This window comes from Perognathus longimembris, chromosome 5 (genome assembly GCF_023159225.1).
Source record: "Perognathus longimembris pacificus isolate PPM17 chromosome 5, ASM2315922v1, whole genome shotgun sequence".
Classification (NCBI taxonomy): Eukaryota; Metazoa; Chordata; class Mammalia; order Rodentia; family Heteromyidae; genus Perognathus; species Perognathus longimembris.
The window spans coordinates 47,480,866-47,506,588 of NC_063165.1; the positions used below are offsets into that span (position 1 = coordinate 47,480,866).

Consider the following 25,723-nt stretch of genomic DNA (forward strand, 5'->3'; position numbering starts at 1 on the left):
GCACAAATGCTTTGAATCTATGATCAGAGCCTAAGTCCTGAGAAACCCAGATCTGTGGTTGAGGCTTGAAAGGAATAGCTAGCTTGAAGGAAAGGGGTAGGATTCAAGCACAGTATTAGCATGAGAAAAAATAAAAATGGATTTTACCTTTCAACTTTTTTATCTTGATTTGTTATCTCATTTCATATTTAACCAAGAAAGCTTTCCTTGCTCATTTTGTCTATTAAAAAAATTCATCATCGGGGCTGGGAATATGGCCCAGTGGCAAGAGTACTTGCCTTGTATACATGAAGCCCTAGATTCAATTCCTCAGCACCACATGTACAGAAAAGGCCAGAAGTGGTTCTGTGGTTCAAGTGGCGGAGTGCTCGCTAGCCTTGAGCAAAAAGAAGCCAGGGACAGTGCTCAGGCCCTGAGTCCAAGCCCCAGGACTGGCAAAAAATAAAAAATAAAAAATAAATCATCATCTTATTAGAGTCTAAGTCCAGTCATACTTCCAAAAAGATACCACTGACCATTCCCAAATGAATGTAAATTACAAAGAAATCCTGCAGTACTTGGAACTCACATTGCAAAATGTTATATTTCCATAAACATTAGTACTGTTATTATTTAGTATATGTTAATCTCATTTTCGTTAACAACTAGCTCTGCTTTACTAAGATCTTTATTATCAAACTGTAACCTCTCTGTACATCAGTTTGATAATAAAAATTTGAAAAAAAAAAGATCTTTATTATCAGAGCATCAGAAGATCTGCATATCAAATAGTGTTAAGAATAGAGACACTTGAAGGATAAGAAGACAGAGAATTGTGGTTTCCATTTATACATACCATTCTCAGCTCTCAGTTCCTCCAGCTCTATAGAACTAAGAAGCAAGGCTCCCTTTTCATTTTCTAGTTCTACCACTCTCTTCTGCAAAGAGGCAATATTCTCTTCAGTGACTGCCTAAATTGTAAAAAGACAACAAATTAATGATTCCTCAGTCAAAACCCTCCTATACTAATAATGCCCAGATGGCGTCTAGCATTTTTGTCTTCTAAAAGTTCTCCAATCATGAGAATACTTGAAAAATGCTCAGGCCCTGGCAAAAAACAAAAAGGAAAAGAAAAAGAGCCTGTTACCAGAAGACCTGCAGAAATTCTTCTTTATGAAGAATGATACTAGATGAAAATACAAACCAGTGGTTCTGCAAATTTTGATTGCCCTCCACTTGTTTTCCTAACAAAGCCATCATCGTTTGTTTACTTTTATTCTGTCTGCTCTTGATCTACAATAGCAGATTTATCTAGTCTAGTTCCAACCACGAATGTAAGGCCCATGAAGCCTAAACATTTATATGTGACCCTTTACCACTGATTTGCCCCACAGAAAATAATAAAATGGCAATTGCAATGGTGGTCAAAATTAATGCCTTATTTTTTGAATGTCAAAAAATTAAGATGCTCTATTTACAACAGCAAAAGCTGACAACAATTTAAATTGCATATCGATGAGTAAATGAGTAAGACACATTTTAATGCACAATGTACTCAACAAATACAACAGGATGAATTATTGGTTTATACAATGGAACGAATCTCAAAATAAGTATGCTGAATGACAGATATGCCAAAAAAGGGTAAATAAATTCTAATTAATAAAAGTTTAATCTGTGACAGCTATCAGATCAGTGGTTTTCTGAGCGACGGGAGACGTGTGAGAGAGACTAAAGAGAGCAGAAGAAAGCTTCTGGAGATAGTTTACAACATTTTCATTTTGATATTGGTGATAGTTTCACAGATTATACATGTCAACACATCGAAGTACACATGTTACATATGATTATCATATGTCAAGTACATCTTAAATAGAGTTGTTTATCAAATAGAAGGCACAAAACAAGGACTTTTGTGGTTAAGTTTTTTTGTTGTTGTTGCTTTTTTTTTTTTTTTGCCAATCCTGGGGCTTGGACTCAGTGCCCTGAGCACTGTCCCTGGCTTCTTTTTGCTCAAGGCTAGTACCTACCACTTGAGCAACAGCACCACTTCTGGCTTTTTTCTATATATGTGGTGCTGAGGAATCGAACCCAGGGCTTCATGCATGCAAGGCAAGCACTCTACCACTAAGCTATATTCCCAGCCTGGTTATTTAGTTTTGTTTTTTGGCATTAATAGGGTTTGAACTCAGGGCGTACAACCTGCTAGGCAAGCAAGCAACCTATCCCTGAGCTGTGCCTCCAAGTCCCACAAGTGTTACTTTTCAGATAAGGTTTTCCTTCCTGTCCAGACACACTTGGGCCACACTCTACCTCTTTTAAGTTTCCTGTTGTAGATAACAGGAATGTGCCACTGTAGCCAGCTCTTACTTGAGAGAAAATCTCATGAACTTTTTCTGCCTAAGCTGGCCTCAAACCACAATCCTCCAAATCTTAGCCTCCCATGTAGATAGGATTATAGGTATAAGCCACCAGAACCTGGCAAGTTCTGATAAATTTCAGAGTACACACTACTATTCTCTTGGCACCATGAAATTAAATTAGAAACAAAAGTTAGAGATTGGAAACCTTGTAGAGTAGAACCAAGAAATTTTTTCTTTTCAAATTGGTATGCAATATGGCCCAGGAAACAAAACACTCTTGTTTAATAGGCTGTCATTTTGGGAGGGTATAATCTTATAATGGAAATAGACACAGTCACATATCCCAGATAGCATTCATCAATCAGGATTGTCAAATAACTCCCTTTGCTCTAATAATTATGCTGAATAGCAGCTTGTCTGCCTTTCCACAGAAGCATTTGTACAGGGAAGAGAGAATAGACTGGCAGCCACTTGACAATTAGACTTTTTCACTGTTTATAAATTTAATGAAAGCACTATGTATAATAGGCTTTTAAGTTTGTTTAGACTGATTTGTGCATACTAAATCTGAGTAAATCTCAGTTTGCTAAAAGCAAAGCTGATTTTTTTTGCCAGTCCTGGGGCTTGGACTCAGGGCCTGAGCACTGTCCCTGGCTTCTTTTTGCTCAAGGCTAGCACTCTACCACTTGAGTCACAGTGCCACTTCTGGCTTTTTCTATATATGTGATGCTGAGGAATTGAACCCAGGGCTTCATGTATATGAGGTGAGCACTTTACCACTAGGCCATATTCCCAGCCCCCAAGCTGACTTTGAACAGGGAAATTGGATTATAAAAGCAAAAGAAATGATTCATAGTTAAATGAATCAGACTTCAAACCTGAAAGGCTCCTGAGAGCATGGTGCTTATTTTCTCATTATTTACCTTGCTGAGACACTGCACTAATGACTTTTATGATTCCCTTTCAAACAGAATCATCTCCCCACAAAGCACATTATCAGGAAGAAAAGATAGGAAATTTATACTCCTCTTCGCAATAAGTCCTCCTTAGAGTCCCCAAGAATATAGCAAAGACAAACATCATATATATATATAAGAAATTCATATTAAATTACCTCATTATAAACATCTGGGAAAGAAGTCTGAGATGCTGTTTCATCTTTTTGCAAGGTTGTTTTATTTAGAAATTGGCTAATTTCTTGGGCTTTTAGCTGGAGTTGATCTAAGGAAAAGAAAAGAAAGTGGTATCTCTAGCAAGTCTGAAACTTAGTGGGTTATCTTCTAAGGACACACTAGTTTAGCTCTGTACTTAAAATTATGCTAATGATAACTTTTCTTTTTTTAATTTATTTTTTTTCTTATTTATTTTCAAAGTGATGTACAGAGAGATAAATGATAACTTTTAAAAAGTGGTTTAAGTGCTCTTAAGGGCCAATGGGCATCTCAGTAAATTACTTCTTTCAAAGATAAAATAGTATTATTCAGACATAAATAAAAGGGAAATATTTTCATTTGTAATAAAATAGATTGAAGTTCGATGTCATGTTTTGAAATAAGCCACATACAGAAAGACATGTACCATATGCTTTCATTCAGATAAAAAAAGTCTAACCTGAAAGTAGAATAATGACTAGTGAGGACTCAAGAGGGTGTGAGTGGTGGTATATGTGTTGAGGGAAGAGGGGGACTGGAGAAAGAATGGCTAAACTAATTTTGGTACCCTGGGTATTGTATGTTCATTTATTGGAACAAGGGAAGAGAAGGGGAACATCAAAATGGAGAGACAAAGGATAAAAGACGAACCAATGCAACAGCAATACTTACAAGACAATATGCTGTAAACCAACTGTACAACTCTTGGGGGGAGGGAATTAAGGGAGGAGGGAGGGGGGAGAAAAATGAGGGAGGTGGTAACAAGTTTGATAAGAAATGTACTCACTGCCTTACATATGAAACTGTAACTCCTCTGTACATCACTTTGACAATAAATAAATTAATTTTAAAAATAAAGAATGGCTAGAAGTAATCAATGCATGCTGTATTCAGGTATGGACATACCATACTGAATCCCATTAATGTTAATTTATATGGGTTTTTTTTGTGTGTTTTTTTTTGCCCTTCCTGGGGCTTGAACTCAGGGCCTGAGCATTGTCCCTGGCTTTTTGCTCAAGGCTAGCACTCTGCCAACTTGAGCCACAGCACCACTTCTGGCCTTTTCTATATATGTGGTGCCAAGGAATCGAACCCAGGGCTTCATGTATAGAAGGCAAGCACTCTTGCCACTAGGCCATATTCCCAGCCCTAATTTATATGTACTAATATAAAATAAGCCTAGGCATTTAAAAAAGTTTCTTTTTTCTTTCCCTCTTGAAAATAGCTTGAGTGGATTTTTTTTTCACTTTCAGTGTCATGATTCCATCAATATTTCCTAGGAGGGCTGGGTGTGGTGACACATACCTATAATTTGGTTTTATAACTATAACAGTTATATATTAAAAATTATAACATCAATTATAGTACATATATACTTACGTATAGTATTTAATGTATATATTCAATAAAAATGTAACAAAGAACCAGAAAAGATACTTCAAATGGTTTGAGCAAAAGGCATCCTTAATAGAGCCTTGAAAATAGGATGAAGAGACAGCATGCAGTCATAACATGCAATTCATATTCCATGAAATTAAGAAAACTGAGTGGAGGAGTGTGGAGGGATGGAGAGAATGATGAAAGGGGTAATATAGATCAAAATGCATTTTATTCAAAAACTGATTTGTTGAATGGTAACTTCCAAGTACAATTACTTACAGTTAATAAAAGTATAACTAAAAATCTTATTGTTATTATAAAGGTGATGTATAGAGGGGTTACAATTACAAATTAGGTAGAGGATATTTCTTTTTGGACAGTGTCACCCTTCCCTTGCTCTCTCCCAATTTTTCCCTCTCACCCCCACCCACAAATTGTATAGTTCATTTTTAGCATAGTGTCTAATGAGTATAAAAATATAAAAAAGAGAAACTAGGACTATGAGCTGGTCAAGTACTAGAGATGTAGACTTCAAAAGCCAACAATACTGACCTTCCAGCTGCTGAATGGCCCGGGCTGACTCAACTGCCAGTTCATTTTTATCTTGGAGAAGTTTTGAATTTTCATCCTTTAGAGCATCACAGGCAGACAGTAGCTCTTTTTCAGTCTTTTGAAAACTCAAAATGTGAGAGGTCTTCTCTTCCATATCTACTTTGTACTTTTGTTCTAAAGACTGGCACTTAGCCTCCAGTTCAGCCTGGGTTTGGCCTGCTTGGTCAACCTGTCCCAAAAGATGATGCATCTCTTCCTGTAGGTTATGAAAGGATAATTTTCTCTCTGCTACTTCAAGTTCCATCTTTTCCATAAGAATCTTGGTCTCCTGTCGTTCTGCTTCAATAGTGTTACTTAATGTATTACGCTCAGCTTCCATCTGCTTTAACTGCTGCGAAAGTACCTAAGATAAAAGAGAATAAACCTCATAAGTCATAATCTCACTTCAGTAAGCATGGTGAAATGCCTTTTCCATGTAAAGGATAGAGCTAGGTTTATAGGACCACATCTACTATTGCATAAGTCCCTATATTTTTCCTTTAATCAGTTTGTACTCATATACATTTGTGTCATTGTGTTCAATTTTTGCCTCTCCAATTAGAAGTGAATCCATTAAGAGATTGTGTTTCTCCTTATGTTTTGTTTTTTTTTTTGGCCAGTCCTGGGGCTTGGACTCAAGGCCTGAGCACTGTCCCTGGCTACTTTTTTGCTCAAGGCTAGCACTCTGCCACTTGAGCCACAGCGCCCCTTCTGGCCATTTTCTGTATATGTGGTGCTGGGGAATCGAACCCAGGGCCTCATGTATATGAGGCAGGCACTTTTGCCACTAGGCCATATCCCCAGCCCCCGTGTTTCTCCTTATGGATCTCAAGTATGTAGCACAGAAAGCACAGAGTGATAATAAACACTGAATAAATAAATGAATTCAGTATAATACACTATGAAAAAAGACATGAGAGGGATACACAGAAGGTATTCATGAGAAAGGGGAGGAGTTTGATGGCCTTCCAAAAAGAGAGCTACCTAGTCTGAAGTTCAAATACTGAGGAATCAGCCAGGCAAATAGGCCTGTTTAGAGAAACAAGTAAAGAAAGCATAGAAGACAACACAGTATGTACTTTGGCAGTGGGTAAAGCTTTAGAAGTGAAAGAAGGAAGACAGGCTGGAAAAATAACCAAAAGCCAAATCAAAAGAATCTTTATAGTTACTGTATTGTTAAGGAATTTGAGATTTTCTCTAAGTAATTAGCTTTTTAGATATGATTTTTTTGCATTACTTTTTATTGTCAAATCCAGAATATATTAAGGATTAAGAGGGAGACAGAGGCAGAGAAAGTCCATCAGGAAGTATTCTCTATGCAATGATGTTCCAAGTCACAAGGTACCAATATTTTTTGATAAAGAGAAGGAAAACTTAAAAATTATTTAAATGGTAAGAGCAGAACATGATTTTAATGTTGACGATGTATCTTAGCCGCTATGAAAATGCTGCAATTAACATGAGTGCAGATGTCTATTTATCATAAAGATTTCAATTCTTTTAGATACATACTTAGTAGTGGGATTGCGCAATCATTTTTTGAGGTAAAAATAGTGAGTTTTATTTAATAAGATGGGTTTTGTTTTAGTTGTGTTCTAGTAGTCAAGGAAATGGAAAGCTTCAGGAATGAGTGATGCAGACAGGTCCAGGAAAGTAAGATTAGAATGGCCTAATATTTGACAGTTCAGAAGTCTTTCATGAACAATATTTTAGTTATCACACAGTGGTGCATGTGCCGAACAAGGCCATAAGTTTTTTATATACTATTTCATATGACTCTATGACATGATCATGATATAAATAGTTACTCCCATTTTACTGATGAAAATCTGAAGCCCATCAAATCAATCCAGGGTATATATGAATTTCTTATTCCTGAACTTCTTTATCTGTGAAATGGAAATAGTAACACTACCTTTTGCAGAAGGTTATGAAGATTCATAATCCTAGTAACCAGTAGGTAATATTCCCCAAGTCACAGAGATGTAACTATGTGTAACTACCTAGTGAATGGCACAACTGGAAATTGAACCTTACTATGTAACAACAGCAAAAAAGGGGACTTGAGGCTAGGGCACAAGTTTTGCGAAGAAAGGGGAACTATGCTAAAGAGAAACCCTGCATCAGGAAGAAGTCATATTTAAGGTGAAAGGATATAACAGACATACTCCAGCAGCTCGCAACATCCAGAGAATATGTACTAGAGCACTAAGTATGCATGAGGATATAACTACTTGGATATGATAGGACAGGGATACAGGAAATCTAAGAACTGGTAAGAACTGGTTCACATGGTCAAAAGCACGGGTCCATGCAGGACAGAAGAGGCCAAGGAAGAAGTACTGCAGTAGAGGAATGAAGTGGAAAGATGAAGACCAGGAAAGATGAAGAATGAAAGAGAGTTTTGAGTAAAACTTTCAAAAAGAATGCTAAAGCACCCAGTACCAGCATTTGAAAAAGGAAAAGAAAGAAGATTGAAACTGTATGAGAAATGGAATGACAGGATGCAATTTTATTAGGAAACCTAAGACTTGAATTTTAAGATTTAGAACATTAACATCCCTCTTCATTTTTAGATTCAAGGAAATACTGCCTAATGGATTCACTTCAATCCAACAGGAAGTCAAATGAAAGAAATAGGCAAGGCAGAAATCATATATAAATCCCAAGAACCATCTCAAGACAGAGAAGGGGTAACATGATGAAAAAGCAACTCCTTAAAGGAAAATAAGACATTCTAAATAAAATCAGACATAAAATGACAAAGGAAAACAGAAGCAATAAGATGTAAGCTTCACAAGGGAAGCAACTACATTTATTCTTACTGGGTTACCATCTCATTAAGTGCAGAATGTCTGTTTAAAGAATGAATAATAAGCATTAGTTCTCTGATGGCTTTTAAACCCACTGCTATGCAAACTGACCACTTCAGCAAGTAGGAAGTTATCACAGACAGTACCTGATTTTTCTGTTCAGCTACAGTCAGCTCCTGTTGCAGCAAGGCTACAACCTGAGCACGGCCCAACAAGGCTTCTTCATGCTCTTCAAGCTTCCTCTGCAGCACCTTCAATTTCTGGAAAGAAAATGTTTCTCACTGGTATTTGCTTACTTTTTAAGATGTCATGTAGGTTTCTGTTGTGATGTTTTGGGATGTGGAAGACAAGAAACCAAAGATGGGGGACACCAGCATGCCATACTCCCCACCCAGCAGCAGCAAAAATGCCCAACAACCAAGCTCAGATGCAAGTGAGTCCTTCTAATAATGGAGAGAAAACCATATGCAGCCACTTTCAAAACTATACACAGTTCACATTTTTTACCTAAATAACATAGGTAACATGTTCACCTATGAATGAGAACAAGAACAACTTTTTTTCTGCTTTCATGCATAAGAAAGGTAATTGAAAAACATTCACTAAACACATCAATCAACCATACCTGCATAAAATTAATACCCTATTTAAAATCAAGTATTGTGTTCTAAAAGTCCACTTTGTGGTATATTCTGAAGGACTGTTTAGAATGTGGAAGAAGTGTGTCCTCAAAAACAAACATCAAATATAAAGTGCCACTGTAGTGACTTTTAGTACCGTTATTCACTACATACTAAGTGAAAATAAATGCCTGTGTGTTAGTTACTAGATAGTCAACTCAATGAAGTCAATTTTCAAAATCTACTCAATCAATTAAAAAGAAAGAATTATTGAGTTAATAAAATACTATGAATTCAAAATGACTCTTTTCCATCTCCAATTTTTTGAAAGTTTAAAACTGACTTCATTGATGTGGACGGGCTATTAATGCATGAGAGTAGTTACAACCAGCAAACTGAAGAGTGCCAAATTTCTGACTACTCTGTGTTCCCAGTTAAACTCAGCTGTGGAGTTCCAACACCTGATTAGAGTAAGACGCAAGGTGAGGATGAGAAAAATGATATGCAACAGAAAACAAGGACACCAAAAAGAAGCCAATAAGGAGCATGGTAAGAATGAGTAGAGAACAGTGGAAAAGGGTACTGGTTAAAAAAACCGTTGTGATGTCTTGATTATATGTTAACTAAAACATCAATCATTCTATTGCGTGTGAGCAACACACCTGTTGCAACTCTGTTTCCACATCTGCCTGGGTTACTAACTGAAGAAGCTCATCTTCATGAAGACGAACTTGTGTTTCAAAGCGGGCATCTTTCTCTCGGACCACCTGCTGCATGGAACTCAACTGAAGACACATACCAGAGAAACTATACAAGTTACATTCCCCAAATATTTCACAAATAAATTCTACAGACTACTCTCCAAAAGACAGATACTAAAAACAGACAGACATTTATTTTTGTTAAGAATTCAATTTTAAAAGTCAAGAATGAGAATTCAGTGTTGAATATCAAGGAAGAAAGACAGGCCTGACAATAGCTTCCAAACGTAAGAGAAATCCTATTCATATTAGAAGCCCACCTAAGTATAAATTTTGATTATAAATTCCTTTTTTTGTGGTACTAGAAATGTTTTGAATATATGTTTGAATGTATTTTTTTCTCTAAGAACATTAATGTATGTTCCTCTTAAATCCTGTGCACTTCTTTCAAGAGTATCACAATTCATGCTCAACAATTTTCAATAATATTCTCATTAAATATAAGAGAAAAGCCAAGCTAACGAGTCTCTTACTCAAGATTCTCTGCAACTGGAAATACAAATCTGTTTCTAGTCTTCTTTGGAAAAGGCTACTTTTACCAAAGAACTGAATATGTTTCCAAACCCAAACTACCTCCCCAGGAATCTATTTTCAGTTGTCACTACTTGTAGGCTTCTAGAACATGGGCATTTTAAGTGGTTCTTACTAGAATGAAATGGAAATAAATGGGTTGGTAGTGATCTGTTCAGTAGCAATCTTTTTGTTTGGTTTTGTACTGTGGCGCCTGCTTTTTCATTTCTTTAAGATCTATGGTGGAGCATATTGACCATCTCTCAACTTGCTGATCTTCAGCTAGTGCTGATTTCTTTACTTTGTGACACCCTGAATTGAATAGGGTTCTCTTCCTTGATAGATTTTTCAAAAACCCATATAATTTTTGATTATCTGGACTCTGACCTGACTATGCATTTGAAATCCTGCATCTAAGTGTACAGGCACTCATTAGACTCCTCTTTCCCAGCCAAACATAACTAATACCTCTTCCCTTAAATGTACTCTATTCTTTATCTTCTCTGATGCTTTGCTTACACCCTTCCTCACAATGAGAATGCCTTCCTCCAGGCTCATCTATTATCTATCCCTCACGGTTTTACTTAAATCTCAGCTTCTTCATGTTACCTTCTTTAATGGTCATATGTCACCATGAAGTTTGTCAACTCTCAAAATACTTTGTTTTCAATGTAGTTTGTAAGGTTGGGGATTTAGCTCAGTGGACGCAAGTGCAAGGCCCTGAGTTCAGTCCTCAGCTCCAAAAAAACAAAAAGCTAATATGGTTTCCTTTGGCACTTATTTGGAGTAGTTTGTGTTATGATGGAACTGTTAACATTTCTATGGACTTTGATTTTTCTATATTTCAAGCATTTTTTAGGTAAAAAAAAAATCATGTATTATGTTTCTCCGTCCTATACTGCATATTGAGCTACATAAAAAGGACATAGTAGGGCGGGGACTATGGCCTAGTGGTAGACTGCTTGCCTTGTATACATGAAACCCTGGGATCGATTTCTCAGCACTACATATAGAGAAAAAAGCTAAAAGTGGTACTGTGGTTCAAGTGGTAGAGTGCTAGCCTTAAGCAAAAAGAAACCAGGGACAGTGCTTAGGCCCTGAGCTCAAGCCCCAGGACTGGCAAAAAATAAAAAAAGGACACAGTAAAGGCCAATAGGATAAAATTAAGGATTTCATGGTATATTATTAAAGTTATACACAATATATGCCATTGATATGACAGAAAGTATCACTTACTACAAGTTATCAACATCTAAAGAATAATTACAAAGGTACTTTGATGATAAAATGTGTCATGATCAAAAAGCATCCTCAAGAGAAAAAAAAACAGAGGCGGGTGGTTAACAGAAATTTTAGAAAAAGAGTTGAGGATGTCAGTTCAAATAGTTTAGCTCTGGAGTAGAAATAAATATGAAGAACAGCAACACAAATCAGTGCCATTTAACTAGGGATCATATAACCTGTATTATTTTTACATTACATGCTCCCTGAGTAACCTGATTAAAATATATCTTCCCACTAAGATTTAATTTGTGGGCAAAGGTCCTAATTATTTATATTCCTTTTAGTTTCTCTACCAGTTTCTTTCTTTCTTTTTTTTGGCCAGTCCTGGGGCTTGGACTCAGGGCCTGAGCACTGTCCTTGGCTTCTTTTTGCTCAAGGCTAGCACTCTGCCACTTGAGCCACAGCGCCCCTTCTGGCCATTTTCTGTATATGTGGTGCTGGGGAATTGAACCCAGGGCCTCATGTATACGAGGCAAGCACTCTTGCCACTAGGCCATATCCCCAGCCCCCTACCAGTTTCTCTTGAGTTCAACACGAGCCCATTCCTATGACAGTGAATTAGTGTGCTATTAAGAACTACGAAACAGTCACCAGTTCAGGTATGGTAAATGCATCACTGTAAATAAGATTTTTTTGAAGCTTTCTAGAGTTCCAAGACATACTTACCTCTCCTACTTCTAATCTGTACCTTGGCTTTTAACAGTCTGGCTTTGATCTATTAGGTTTTTTTTTTTTAAGTCTATGCTTTGATGTACTAGGCTTTTAAAAAAGACTCTCTGAACTGATTTGCCATGTACTAACACTTTGGATTTCACGATTATCCTTTGCTCCTACCTGTGCAGCTTGCTCTGCCTGTGTCTGGCTGAGCTGGTTTTCCAAAGTGCTAATGCGTTCCTCCTTCTCCTGAAGCTGCTGCTTCATCAGTACAAATTCTTCCATATCTGCAGAAATCTTATCAAACTGAAGGCACAGAAGGAAAAAGTATTTACTTTAGTAAAAAGATTAGCATTTTAAAGTTTTTTACTTCCTTTTTTTCATTTTCCTGAAATACCACATATCCTTCTAACTTCTACTTATCACAAAAGGGAATTGGATGTACTGTGATTTTGAAGAAAAATTTGTCAGAGGAAGACTAAAGCAATAGCGCAATTTTTTCAATTTCTCTGAATTGAACCAATTCAGAATTAGATAGCATGCCCAAACATGAATATTTCCAATAAAAGTGCAAAAATTGTCCTACAGATTCTAAAATATAAGCAAGTAAGAGTACATTACTGCCAGCTAGCTACTCAGAAGGCTGAGATCTTGCATGATGTTAATCTATGGAAGAAGGCAGTGACAAAGTAATAGCCAATGGCCTGGAGAACAGGAAATTTCTAAGGTAGCCGAAATATACGAGTTGGAATGAACATCTGGCAAGCTGTAGGAAGCATCAGTTCTTTCCTATTCACAATACCGAGAAAGTGTAAGGCATCCCCTGTAGGGAATAAAGCAATCTAGCCTCTCTGGTTTCTCCTTAGGACAGGGATAAGGACAGAAGAAATTGCTCAGGAATAAAATCATAATTCAGTGGTAGACCAGTTACCTAGCATGAATAAGGCCTTCGGTTTCATTTCTAGCATCCCTTTCTCCTGCCCTCCTGCCCCCCACATACAAGAAAAGAAAAGAAAAGCATGGGCACAGTGGTAAACACCTGTCAATTCCAGCAACTTAGAAGCCAGAGACAGAAGATGAGGAGACTATTGGCTACATAACAAGATCTTAACACAAAACAAATAAAATTCCTTCTAGATATGAAGACTAAATAAGAAACACAAAGATAATGCAAAAAAAGAATGCTTTAAGTAAAATAAAAAGAAATTTGACAATTTAATGAAGACTAAAAATCAACTAAGGAAAATGAGGAATATTGGTAACAGTTGAAGACTGAGATACAAATATAAGATGTCCCCAAAGATGAAAACCAAAGCAAGGAAACAGATTAAAAAAAAACTACCATCTATATAATTCAAGAAATTCCTGGAAAAAAATAATTATATATTCAAAGAATGTCTGCCTAATAAGTGCAAGGTCCTGAATTCAAATTCATGTACTGCCAAAAATAAAAATAGAAAAGAAGCCAGATACTAGTGGTTCACATCTGTAATTCTACCTACTCCAGAAGCTGAGATCTGGAAGACCATTGCTCCAATACAGCCCATGCAGAAAAGTTCATTAGATTCCATCTCAAATAACCAGCAAAAAGCAGGGCTGGAGGTAGGCTCGGTGGTAGAACACCAAGCTGAGCAAACGAGCTGAGCAAGTAAGAGACCCTGAGTTCAAACTACAGTACCATGAAAAAGAAAAAGATAAAGAAAAAAGGGCAAGTTATTAGCATCAACAAATACTGGGGGCTGGGGATATGGCCTAGTGGCAAGAGAGCTTGCCTCCCATACATGAAGCCCTACTTTCGATTCCCCAGCGCCACATATACAGAAAACGGCCAGAAGGGGCGCTGTGGCTCAAGTGGCAGAGTGCTAGCCTTGAGCAAAAAGAAAGCCAGGGACAGTGCTCAGGCCCTGAGTCCAAGGCCCAGGACTGGCCAAAAAAAAAAAAACCAAAACAAATACCAACTAAGAATGACAGACCCCAATACATAGTTTAATAAAATTATTAGACTTGAAATTAACAGGGAGTGGATATGACAAAAAAGGGACAGAAAGATAAAAAGATAGGTAATCTTGGGGAATATCTATAAAAAACTATTTGCCATAATGATGCACTGACAATATGGTAAGTTACATCCCTACCTGTGCAACTTGTTCCGCCTGTGCACAGGTAAGTTGGGCTTGCAAAGTGCTAATAAGTTTCTCCTTCTCCTGGAGGTCATGTTTTATCTTTTCTACTTCCATCTCCTCTTCCAAAGAACTCTTATTATGCTGCAAATGCAATAGACTCTGGCTTAAAATAATTATAGTATATATGCATAAATATTTAATTTTTAAATCTATTCCTTACAGTCATTTAATTATAGTTTTAGTAAACAATTGGGAGTAAAATAAAGTACAGAATCTCCAAGTTTCCTAGTTTTATTATGAGTAAGTAGCTCCTATGACAGCTACCTTCCCCCAGAGAATAGATATAAACTCTGGATAATACAGCAAATAGCTATGTAAAAACGTTGAACAGTGCCCAAAGGCAGGAAGATACTATAGGGAAGTCAAAAATTAGAAGAAATGTCTCATTCTGACAACTTTAGTCTGAAATATAACCAATCAGTGCAAGATTCAACTTTAGGTTACTCACAGTCTTGCTGTGTTAAATGAGGTACAAAACATTACAAAGACTACTGAAAAACAATCCAAATATTTCAATAGCTTATATTTTCCCCAAAAGCTCTTCCTTAGAAACCAGAGTTTCTCCCTATTAAATCCCTAAGTTAACCTAGTTCTGCTTATTGGAAGTACAAAGTATAAGGGGAAGTTTTGAAAGAATCGGTGAGTTTAATCATAAAAGATCATGAAAGTTAGTACTAGACCACTGCTCTAGTTTTCAAAAGGCAGCATTCTTTAGTCCTTTTTGTATTTCTAACAGGACATCATTTTGATGATAGAACTCATAAACCTAAAAAGCTTCCATTATGGATGGACAGTTCATGGAAATCTGGATGATTCAGCACATAATTGCCCCTGCCCCCCCAAAAAAAATCCCCTCCACTGTGTAGCCACTGGAGGACATAAAAGTTTTGTATTAAGTCAATCAACTGAAGAATTTCAGAGCATAAAGAAACCTTAGAGATCATCTTTTATTCTCAATGTGTAGTGCACTAAAGTTCAGCAAGTACAAGCTCCATGAAAAAGGACAGCATTTGGTGTATTTTTTTGTTTGTTCATTTATTGCCAATCTTGGGGCTTGAACTCCGTCCCTGAGCTTCTTTTGCTCAAGTCTAGCACTCTACCACTTGAGCCACAGCTCTACTTCCAGCTTTTTCTGTGTATGTGGTACTGAAGAATCAAATGCATGCAGTGAGCATTCTACCACTAAGCAACATTCCCAGCCTAGTGCTGTATTTTGCCACCAAAAATGTATGTGGTTAGTATCTGCTATACTGGAAGCCTTTCGTGATTCAGAAAATACATGATATCTAGTATTCCTACCTTGGAGAATGAGTCCTCTGACTGAGGTTCTGTAGGCAGAGCAGTCGCTCCTTGTGCCTTTATTTCTTCTATGTGTTTATTCAGAGAAGTTAATTTGGCCTTTGCATGTAGTTTTAATTTTTTAATTTTGTTATCAGCAGCTTTCCTTTCTTCCTGCAAGAGAACAATACTGATGATAAATACATGTTAATTCACCATTTTGACACATCAGCACATGACTGAGGTTATTTTCAGTAAGCATAATATTACAATATTAAGGAAATAAGAATCAGATACTCTAATATAAAGAAAAAATATAAGTAAATGGTATATGTCTTTATCAAATACTATGCAAAAAATGTGGAGTGGGGGAAATAATACCTGGAGAAGTTCATCCTTTTGCTGTAGTTCAATATCCTTTTGTCTAATAGTATCTTTTAGTTCCACCACCAACTGCTCTGTGTAAGCCAGCTGCTCCAGAACATCCTCTTGTGTTCTATTATTAAACTCCATGTCTGATTCCTGGGGTAGTTCCTAATATTTAGACAGGGAATTGTAAAGGTATGAGCGAAAAGGTATTAACTTCAGATACAGTTTTTCATTCCAACAACTGCATCTTATTTTTTCCCAACTCATATTTGGAAAATTAAAATACTTTAACTCAGCCACCAAAAGTCATTGTAGCCTAAATTATTATATGTATATTGGGATTATTATCCCAATTTTACCAAAGAGCAAATAAAAAAGGAAGCAAAGATCACAGACCCTTAGGTAGAAGAATTCAAAATGTAAGGGAGTGAAATAAAACTTTCTTAACCATTAGGCATAACTGCTTGACTTTCAGCACACTTCTTTTGATTCTTTTTATGACCCTCAGAAAATACAGGCTGTAAGAAAAGTGGTAAATGAATTTACAAGAGTAAAGAGATACTCTCAAACCTAAATGATGCTCAAGTTCTCCCTTCTTCCAATTTAACTTTTCCTATGGAACAGGAGTGTGTACCCTAGGAAAAGGAAGAGGACTTAAAATCATCTGATATTAAACAGGTACCGTGAGAAAAAGAGAAAGATCTTTCAAATCTCATTAGGGGCTTAGCCTCCATCTCTGAAGGTCATTCACAACATGTTAACATTTTTCTTAGTCTTTACCTCCATTTTGTACAAATGATTCTGCTCATATTCATCTACCTTAAATTTGTTTCCTCTAAAGAACACAGATGTATATCTTGTTAAGTCAGAACAAAACTACTCACAGGAGCTAAAGGAGCAGTCATATTCTGATCTGTGTTATCTCCTGCTAATTCATGTAAAACAATATTTGCTAATCCTGATAATCGGCTCAGCATTTCTATAGAGAAAGAGAAGAAAATGTAAGAATCAGTGAAATAAACACAAATTATTTCTATATTGGTAAACTATATCACCCATAAGAAAACTGTGCAAGTGATAGGTATCATGCACATGACTGTGGGCAGCCTGATGATGCTATTTGAGTATGTATAGTACAGCTGTCCACTATTCTACACAATTTGTAATCACTATTGTTTTAAAAATAAAACAAAAGAATACTTAAATATAAGTACATAATTAAGTACATAAGTACATCTTTTTTTTGGGGGTGGGGGTTGGTCATGGGACTTGAACTTAGGATGCTCTCCCTGAGCTCTTTTGCTGAAGGGCTAGCATTCTACCACTTGAACCAATGCTCCTCTTCCTATTATCTGATTGTTAATTGAGGATAAGAGTCTCATGGTCTTTCCTGCCCGGGCTGGCTTTGAATCACAATCCTCAAATCTCAGCCTCCTGTGTAGCTAGAATTACAAGCATGAGCCATCAGCACCTGGGAATTAAGTACAACTTAAAAGTTATCCTTAATGGCCTTTCCTTCATCATAGTTTTATTTATAAACATAAATTTTTAGTGTTTTTTCCCCATGCCAGTTTCTCCTGTGTTTTAAATAAATCACATGATTCAATAAATTTCTTTTTATGTGTCCCCTTTTACATCTTTTATTCTTTCAGAAAGCTTTGCTAACAAACCATGTGATTTCACTGAAAGTTAAATATAATCAATGTCATAAATGTGTAGTATTAACTGTGTATGTATGAAGAAGAAAAAATCTGGTACTTTTGCTTCTTCTATGAGAAATTATGGGGAAAAAGCAGATTAAAACCAATGTAAGCAGAAAAGGAGAAGAAATCAGTAAAATTGAAAAAGATAAAATCAACAAGTCCAAATGTGGCTCTTTGGAAAGATAATGGAGATGATAAAGGTCTAACCAGTCTAGCCAACAAAAAGTATAAGAAAAGACATGAATTAATGACATAATAAAAGATGAAGTTCCTAGTACTACTAATCTAACAGATATTCAGAGAATAGTGAAATACCACAAACAACCGTGTGTTTATAATTCACGAAAGTAGGTAAAATGGGTCCATTCTTAAACATGTAAGCTACCAAAAATCAAGAAAAAACAGCAACCTTAAATATGTATAAAAATGCATTCACATCACTATCTTGTTTTCCATTATAATATAATACTTTAAAAAATACCACTAGGGAGAACGAGACAATTCATACATGGGATCTCTAAATTCTTAACACTTTGCACGTGACTACAATTATCTTTTTTTTAAAGAAAGATAAAAGTGAGCTAAATGTAATGTAACATCCTGGATTGGAGTCTGGAGTGGAAAAAAGAACCATTAATAAAGAAATTAGTGGAATATGAGTCAGTCTGGAGTTTAATCTTCTCAATGCCTGCATAACTAATATATGCTAATAAGTTAAATAGAGAAATGGCTGATTCTACTTCTAAAGTAGGAAATGTCCAAAGTAAGTCTGAAACATCTTGTCATACAAGTTAGCAAGGAAGCTATCAAATAATACTGAAGTCATGCCAAAAGTATCCAGGAAACCATGAGACTCTTATCACCAATAAAATACTCAGAAAAAGCCAAAAGTGGTGCTTTGGCTCAAGTGATAGAGCACTAAGCCTTAAGCACAGAGAGGCCCAGGGACAGAGCTCAGGCTCTGAGTTCAAGCCCTAGAACTGGCAAAAAAAAAAAAAAGTATCTAGGAGCCAAACTGTGCAAGTCCCCACGGGCTGAGTTCATAAGGATTTCAACAACTGAAATCCACAAACTAACTTCAATACTTAAGTTTATAATAAAAAAGTAGTTGCCATCTGAGTCAATTGTCTTTTCTGTGGGGTGATACTAGTGTTTGAATTCTGGGCTTCACACTTGCTAGACAGGCACTCAATCACTGAGTCATGACTCCAGCCCTTTTTTGCACAGGTTATTTTGAGACAGGGTCTTTTTTCTTCTGCAGGCCCTTGTTAGGACCATGAACTTCCTATTTTATGTTTTCCATCATTACTGCAATGACAGGCATGACAGGCATACAACAGTCTCTGATATCTGATATCAGCTTCTTGAATAGCTAAGATTACAGGTGTGAGCCACTCAGCCTTAATTATCTTGGCCTTTTAAAATTTGAACTTTATCATTCTGAAAGTAGTAGATAAGGGGATTTCTCTCCATACAAAATTATTCCAACTAATAAAGCCAGCTATTTGGACATTTTGCAAACTCTAATGAACTCAGGGATCTACACACTGAGCATCAACAACTGATAAGTGATAAAAAGCAGAAGCCAGACATTATAAACTTTCTGATGAAAGAACATATTACTACCTATAGTCTTGCCAATAGTACAGAATGTAAGTCTGATGAAGCTTTTCATCCTACCACCAATCTGCAGGTAACTCAGAGGACAGAAGAACATGCTGAGCTACTGCCTGGTGAATGTGCAATTCCCAACTGTGGCAGACTTCACAGTTGAAAAGGCCTAACTTCTTCAAGAGAAAAAGACTTCATGTATGAGGTGTTTTTTAAAAAATTATTACAACACAAAATGACTATTTGCATTACATAAACTTACAAGTAAATGGTAGCTATACCTTATACATATCACTACTCATCTAGCATTGCTCCAGTTGGTTTACGTGTAGCTTATCCTCATTATTTAACTCTTTTTATTCTGAAAACCTTAAGGGACAAACCAATATCTCTAATTTTAAAGTAGGCAAACTAAAGCAAATGGGAATTAAGTAATTTGTCCAGTGGCACTGTTCAACAAAGCACCTTGGATAGTGGAGATCTACAAGAGCATTTTCTGAGCATATTTTATTACCTAATATGTATTTTTCAGTCAGACTGAAAACAGGCAAGAGTGCACTATGTTAACAGTTTTAGAGGCATTGTTTTTGAGCAGTACATAGACCGAACGAGTATAATCCATAATAAAGAGACTACAAATAATTCCACATTACTTGCTTAACACAGATAGGCTCACAGACACACACTAGTATATCGATGCTTACTAAAGCAATGCCCACAATTAAATATTGAATTCTACATGTCTGTTTAAAGGCTCAAATGGTAGAATATTTGACATGAAGCCCTGAATTTAGATTCCAGAGCCATTAAGAAAATAACCTACTAAATAATAAAAATGCCCATCAACAGGGGACAGCTATCTGAAGCTATCTATAGCCTTTTAAAAGAATGATGAAGTTTTATACTAATGTATATTTAAAAAATACTTAATACAGGTTGAGGTTGAGTATTCCTGACCAAAATGTTTGGGACAAGAAGTATTTCTGATTTTTCTTTTTTTGTAACATTTGTGTATATATGAGATGTCTTGGGGACAGAATCAAGTCTAAACATAAATTTCACTTGTTTCATATATGCCTTGTACACACAGTCTAAAGAAAAATATAATTTTTTAAATACTGCATGAAACAAGGTTTTGTGGTATGGAATTTTTGACTGTGGTATTATGTGGGTGCTCAAAAAGTTTCAAATTTTAAAGCATTTCAAGTTTCAGATTTTAATTCAAGCTGCATATGATAAGTGGTGAAAAATACATAACAGCAGAATATTATTCAATTAAAAAGAAGTATACATTATAAATGTGCTCCCTATGATCAGAACATTTCCTAAGGAAAAGTGAAAAACTACCATGCTTACTTCTGGGAAATGGGTAATTGAAAAAGTCAGGAGACAGGTGAAAATTCTCTTTCTACATTCTATCCTTTAATATTGAAATTACTGTTCTCAAAAAGCATACACAGGTGGATGCCCATGGCTCATACCTATACTCTCAGGAAGTTGAGAGATCTCAGGATCATGGTTCAAAGCCAACCTAAGCAGGCAAGTCCCTAAAAGCCTTCTCCAATATACCACTCCCTCCACCACAATAAAAGTACATACTGTATGTAAGAGTTCTTAACAGACAATGGTACACAATGATCTGTGGTCAAACGTGTCCCAGATAATTTATTCATAATAGCTAAGAGAAGTTAAGATTTTATTTTATAATCAAAGGTAATATTAATATCCCTTTAATAAAGTCAAGCTGAAGCTGGGTGCAGGTGGCTTATGGTTACAATCCTAGCTACTCAGGAGGATCATGATTATAAGGTAACTCATGAAGAAAAGTCCATGAGATTCCATCTCCAAATTATATATAAGAAAAGTTATGCCAGAGGTGCACTCTGAACAAGCAAGATGAGCAAGCAGAAGGCTCTGTATTCAAACCCCAGTACCAGCAGATAAAATAAGGTAAAATAAAATTTCCTAATGATAATTATCTGGTTATTTTTTGTAAGAGCTGGCATGACATAAGAGTGGAGGTTCCACTCTGCCCCATGTGCGCCCCCCTCCACCCTCCCTCAGGAAATTCTTAGGAATTCAAACAAACTTCTTGAAGAAAACATGGTGGCACTTTCATGTGACTTTTTTTTTTTCTATTAGTCATGGGGCTTGAGCTCAAGGCCTGAGCACTGTCCCTGAGCTCTTTCACTCAAGGCTGGTGCTCTACCTCTTTGGGCCACTGCCCCCCTTCTGGTTTCTGGTAGTTAATTGGAGATAAGAGTCTAACAGACTTTCCAGCCCCCTGGCTTTAAACTGAGATCCTCAAATCTTAACCTCCTAAGTAGCTAGGATTACAGGCGTGAGCCACCAGGGCCCAGCTTATGTGATCTTTAGTTGGAAGTATCCTATCCTATGGGCAAGAATTTTTAAAATTTAATTATTTTAAGTTTGTATTTCCATTTTATATGTAATATATTTACAGAGGTATATATACACAATTCAAAGTATTTGAAACGGGGTTGGGGATATGGCCTAGTGGCAAGAGTGCTTGCCTCATATACATGAGGCCCTGGGTTCAATTCCCCAGCACCACATATACAGAAAATGGCCAGAAGTGGCGCTGTGGCTCAAGTGGCAGAGTGCTAGCCTTGAGCAAAAAGAAGTCAGGGACAGTGCTCAGGCCCTGAGTCCAAGCCCCAGGACTGGCCAAAAAATAAATAAATAAATAAATAAAGCATTTGAAACAACCTGCGTATAGTCAAACAAATTTAGTGAAGAAGAAAGAATTTTATAAATGTTCAGTCATTCCACGGTCAAGGAAGGAGGAAGCAGTTAATGTACCATGTCTTTTTGTTTTGTTTTTCCTAGTGGTGTTGGGGATGGAGTCCAGGGCCTCCTGAACAGGAGGCAAGGCTCCTACAACACAGGGTTACTTCCCCAGGCTTTGCAATTATTGAGTACTTTTCCAAATTATCTTTTTCCTGTATCTATTCCAAATCCTCTTGTTTTTGTTTGTTTTTTTAACAAACTACATCACAGTCATACTAACCATCCAAATCTTGTTAATAATTCATGCTTCTGTAAAGAACTCCTCTCTGCCGTCGTCTACTGAACTAGAAACTGGTCCTTTAAGTGACTGGCGAGCTTCCAACTGCCTCCAAAAGTCCAAGTACTTATCCACGATTTTAAATAACCTCTTTCGGATTCTTAAAATTGTCCTGACTCCACAGAACAACTGGAGCTCTTTAAATAAGTCCCACAAATGTATTCCTTATTGGTCAGGGGCCTTACCCGCCAGCTCACAAGGCTGTTAGGCACAGTAAACATACGCCACACGACCAGATCAAGTTCTTTTTCCTTACAGTGATTTCCAGAAATCACTTTAATAGGAGTCCCTGACTGCGTGTTCACCTCTGATTCCTAGGATTTTTGCGTGCGTGCGTGCGTGCGTGTGTGTGTGTGTGTGTGTGTGTGTTGGAGGGGAAAAGGGAGGTATTCCTCCCTTTCCAGTAATTTAACATATACTAGGACCAATCAATAGGCCGCCGAATGAATTACCATCTCCAGTGTTCCTTCAATCTCCGCCCTCAGGACCTTTGGTTTGTTTGGGTCGGATCCCCTCAACCCTTTGGGATACTAAGTTTGTTTAGGGCCCGAGCACGGGTTCTCTCCTGCGTCCTCGTTGGTGCACCGAGGACGGCTTTAGCAGGTCGACCGCACACCGGAGTCAAGGCCGGGCGAGGACTGACTGACCAGGGCGACTTCTGCCGACGCACGGAGGGAGAAGAAACAGCCCCTGGGCAGAGGCAGACAGCGCCTACATGCCCGGAGGCCGAGCAGGGAGACTGGGAAACTCTCCCGCAGGGAAAAACAGGCGTGAGGGTGACCAGACCGAGGCTTGGAGGGGGAAGGGAGGCGGGAGAAGAACCGGACCCGGCCCGGATCCGGGAGGGGCGGGGAGGACAACTCGAGTACGGCGGCTCCGGCGGTCCCCGCCGGCCCGGAGGCAGGGTGGCCGTTATCGACCTCACCGAAGGGAGCAGTCGGGGAGCGTCCTCCACTCACCTGGAAGCGGCTTCCGCCGGAGGCTCCAGCGGCCCCCTTCCCAATCTAAGCCACGTCAGCTCGGGAATCCCAAGCGCTACACATACCACCGCCGCGCCGCTCCCCGCCAGGGACTCAACCCCTCGCGGTCGGGACGGAAGGTGGGATTATGACATCAACCAATCAACGGTATCGGCGGGGCGTTACCACGGAGACCAGGCACGCCTTGTTTGTAACTAGTGACAGCAGCCAATCAGGGCCACCAAGTCGTTCGGTTCCTCACTGAGACAGCCAAGGGGCTCGGAGAGATAGATGAAGGGCGGGGTCACTCGCGAACAAGTGACCCGGAAGAGCATCTTTAAGGAGCCGGAAGTGGGGAGAGGGTGGACGTCCCGCGACGGGTCAGGTGTTTGCTGGGTGAAGGGGGTGAGGGGGGGTGAGGGGGGCACAGGTTCCGGTTGCTCTAAATTTCTCCGCTGGGTTTTCTGTAACCGTGGAGACTTTGGACCGAGGGCACTAGCGGCCCTAAGGGTGGTTGGATGAGCTGTGAGAAGGGAGCGGGGCTGTGTGACCTGCTCGTAGAGTTATAATAGAGCCCAAGAGTGAGTCGTCTGGTAAGATCACTGCGTTTTGCAAAAAAAAAAAAAAAAAAAAAAAATCGTCACCTGGTACGATCATTGCATTTTGCGATGGGGAAAAAAAACAAACAAACACAGAACCAGACGAGTATCTTGCCCAAAGACGAACAGCGGACTCCGTGGCAGACTTCCGACTAAAACCGAGTGTCAGTGAGAAAGAGGTTTGGGCGATGTCTGTGAGGGACGTGAGTGTGTGGGAGAGAATAGTGATGAACGGAAGAAGTGGCGGTTCAGCTGCAGCTGAAGCCCAGGAGGGCGTTTGTGTAATGTGAGTTAATGGATTCTAGCAAGACTAGGAAGTCGCGTTTGCCCTTTGGGCTTCCAAGGAAAGCAAAGAACAGCGAAACAGTCAACTCCCACGATCTGTCATTTCAGGCACTTTCTTCATAGCAGTAGTTTGAAGATGCTGAATCTTATTGTGTACCAAGCCCTGTCAGCTCATTAAGTGTGCACCCTTACCCTACTGGTTACATAACCTTTTGAGGTTCAAATACCAGTTAAGTCTTTTCTAACTACCCATCTAAAACTTTAAATTGTAATATAGAGGTCAGATCTGGCCGGCGCCATCATTGGCCACATGGCCGGAGTTGTACTATCTGGCATCTTGTCTTGATGGGTGTGCCTGGATTCTTAGGAGGAAGGGAAGTCCCATCCCCAGGTGATAAGTGTTCCTGAATCCCAAGAGACAAAGGTGGGCACATGGCCTATAGGTTACTGAACCTGTCAGTCAAGTACCTGTGTCTGGGAGCTTCCTGTGCCCCAGACCCTGTTTAGGGTCAGCCCAGCTCAGGTGGCAGGACGCAATGCCACACTGTCTCCATGTTCGCATCCTGCTTCCTCTCTCCTGGCTCATCTCCCTTCACCATGGTGTCCCAAGTCAGCTCTCCCTTGGAGCTGGATTGGTTTGTTGGTATTGTTTTTGTTCTTTCTTTCCTCTCTGGCCTGTTTCCTGATAGTGTTAAGGGTATTTGTGGGCTTCCGGCTACAACTGGCTGCCTGCAGACTGCTAATGCTCTAATAAAAACTCCAAGATTCAATCCTTCAATATATGGCTTCTCGGATAATTTACACATATATAACAATGTCATATATATTTTTTCCTCTTTGCTTCCCCTAATCATTTTATCATCTCAACATACTACTTATTTCCTCTCTCTTCACTAGATTAAATCTCAATTCCAGAAAAACAGACATTTTTTTCTCTTTATCTCAGCTATATCTCCAGGCCTCAAAGCATACAAATATTGAGAGGAGGGTGCTCTCCATCTGTTGATTCAATAAAGCATGTAGTATTACCCTCATTTTATATGTGATACAATAAACTTAAGGAGCTTAAGTAATTTACACAAGGTCCGATGGTGAGGGGCAGGATTTCAAGTAGCTGTGCAATGTCAGAGCTGTAGGACTTTTGTCAGTACATGATGTTTCCAAACCCTAGCAAACCCATAGCCTGGATTAAGCCAACCACTGGTCTTTTCCACTATTACTTTTTTTATGCAGAATACTGCTAGAGACAACAGGACAGTCAGTGTCACCTATGGCATCAGTGTTGGGATCACTACACTTTCCAAGCTTACTAAATCCTCAGGACTCTAAATCCAGTGTATTTTCAGCTTGCCTCTTCCCCTAACATTTATCCCAACTTGCTCAGGTCCCAATCTCATACCACTTATGTTTCCAGAAGATAAACTATCACCTGAGAGTCCTATTGAACACTTATACAAACTTTACCTTTCTGTGTACTTACCTGTTTAAACATTTAAATGTGGAATTGATCTTTTCAGTTTTATGGTAATGATTCTCTTCCTT

General features: G+C 38.2%; 2 protein-coding genes across 2 annotated transcripts in view; one reads left to right on the top strand and one right to left on the bottom strand.

The window, feature by feature from the left end:
* Positions 1–23,552, bottom strand: part of Golgb1 (golgin B1) — a 53,770-nt gene extending 30,218 nt beyond the window's left edge. The window contains exons 1-11 of the mRNA XM_048346742.1: positions 23,298–23,552; positions 16,821–16,915; positions 15,949–16,101; positions 15,589–15,741; positions 14,242–14,370; positions 12,287–12,412; positions 9,560–9,682; positions 8,424–8,537; positions 5,426–5,828; positions 3,457–3,563; positions 836–950 (exon numbers count right to left, since the gene is read on the bottom strand). Of these exons, the coding sequence (XP_048202699.1) occupies positions 836–950; positions 3,457–3,563; positions 5,426–5,828; positions 8,424–8,537; positions 9,560–9,682; positions 12,287–12,412; positions 14,242–14,370; positions 15,589–15,741; positions 15,949–16,101; positions 16,821–16,913 (1,516 nt within the window). The 5' untranslated portion in view covers positions 16,914–16,915; positions 23,298–23,552. The remainder of the gene's footprint in view (positions 1–835; positions 951–3,456; positions 3,564–5,425; positions 5,829–8,423; positions 8,538–9,559; positions 9,683–12,286; positions 12,413–14,241; positions 14,371–15,588; positions 15,742–15,948; positions 16,102–16,820; positions 16,916–23,297) is intronic.
* On the top strand, positions 21,988–23,516 carry LOC125351088. The gene is made up of 2 exons (XM_048345826.1): positions 21,988–22,668; positions 22,699–23,516. Exon 2 carries the CDS (start codon positions 22,782–22,784, stop codon positions 23,514–23,516), a length of 735 nt encoding a protein of 244 aa, XP_048201783.1. The 5' UTR covers positions 21,988–22,668; positions 22,699–22,781.
* Positions 23,553–25,723: the final 2,171 nt, after the last annotated feature.

Excerpts from the sequence above, each read along its gene's own strand:
- LOC125351088 (XM_048345826.1), top strand. The coding sequence starts at position 22,782 with ATGAATTACCATCTCCAGTGTTCCTTCAATCTCCGCCCTCAGGACCTT.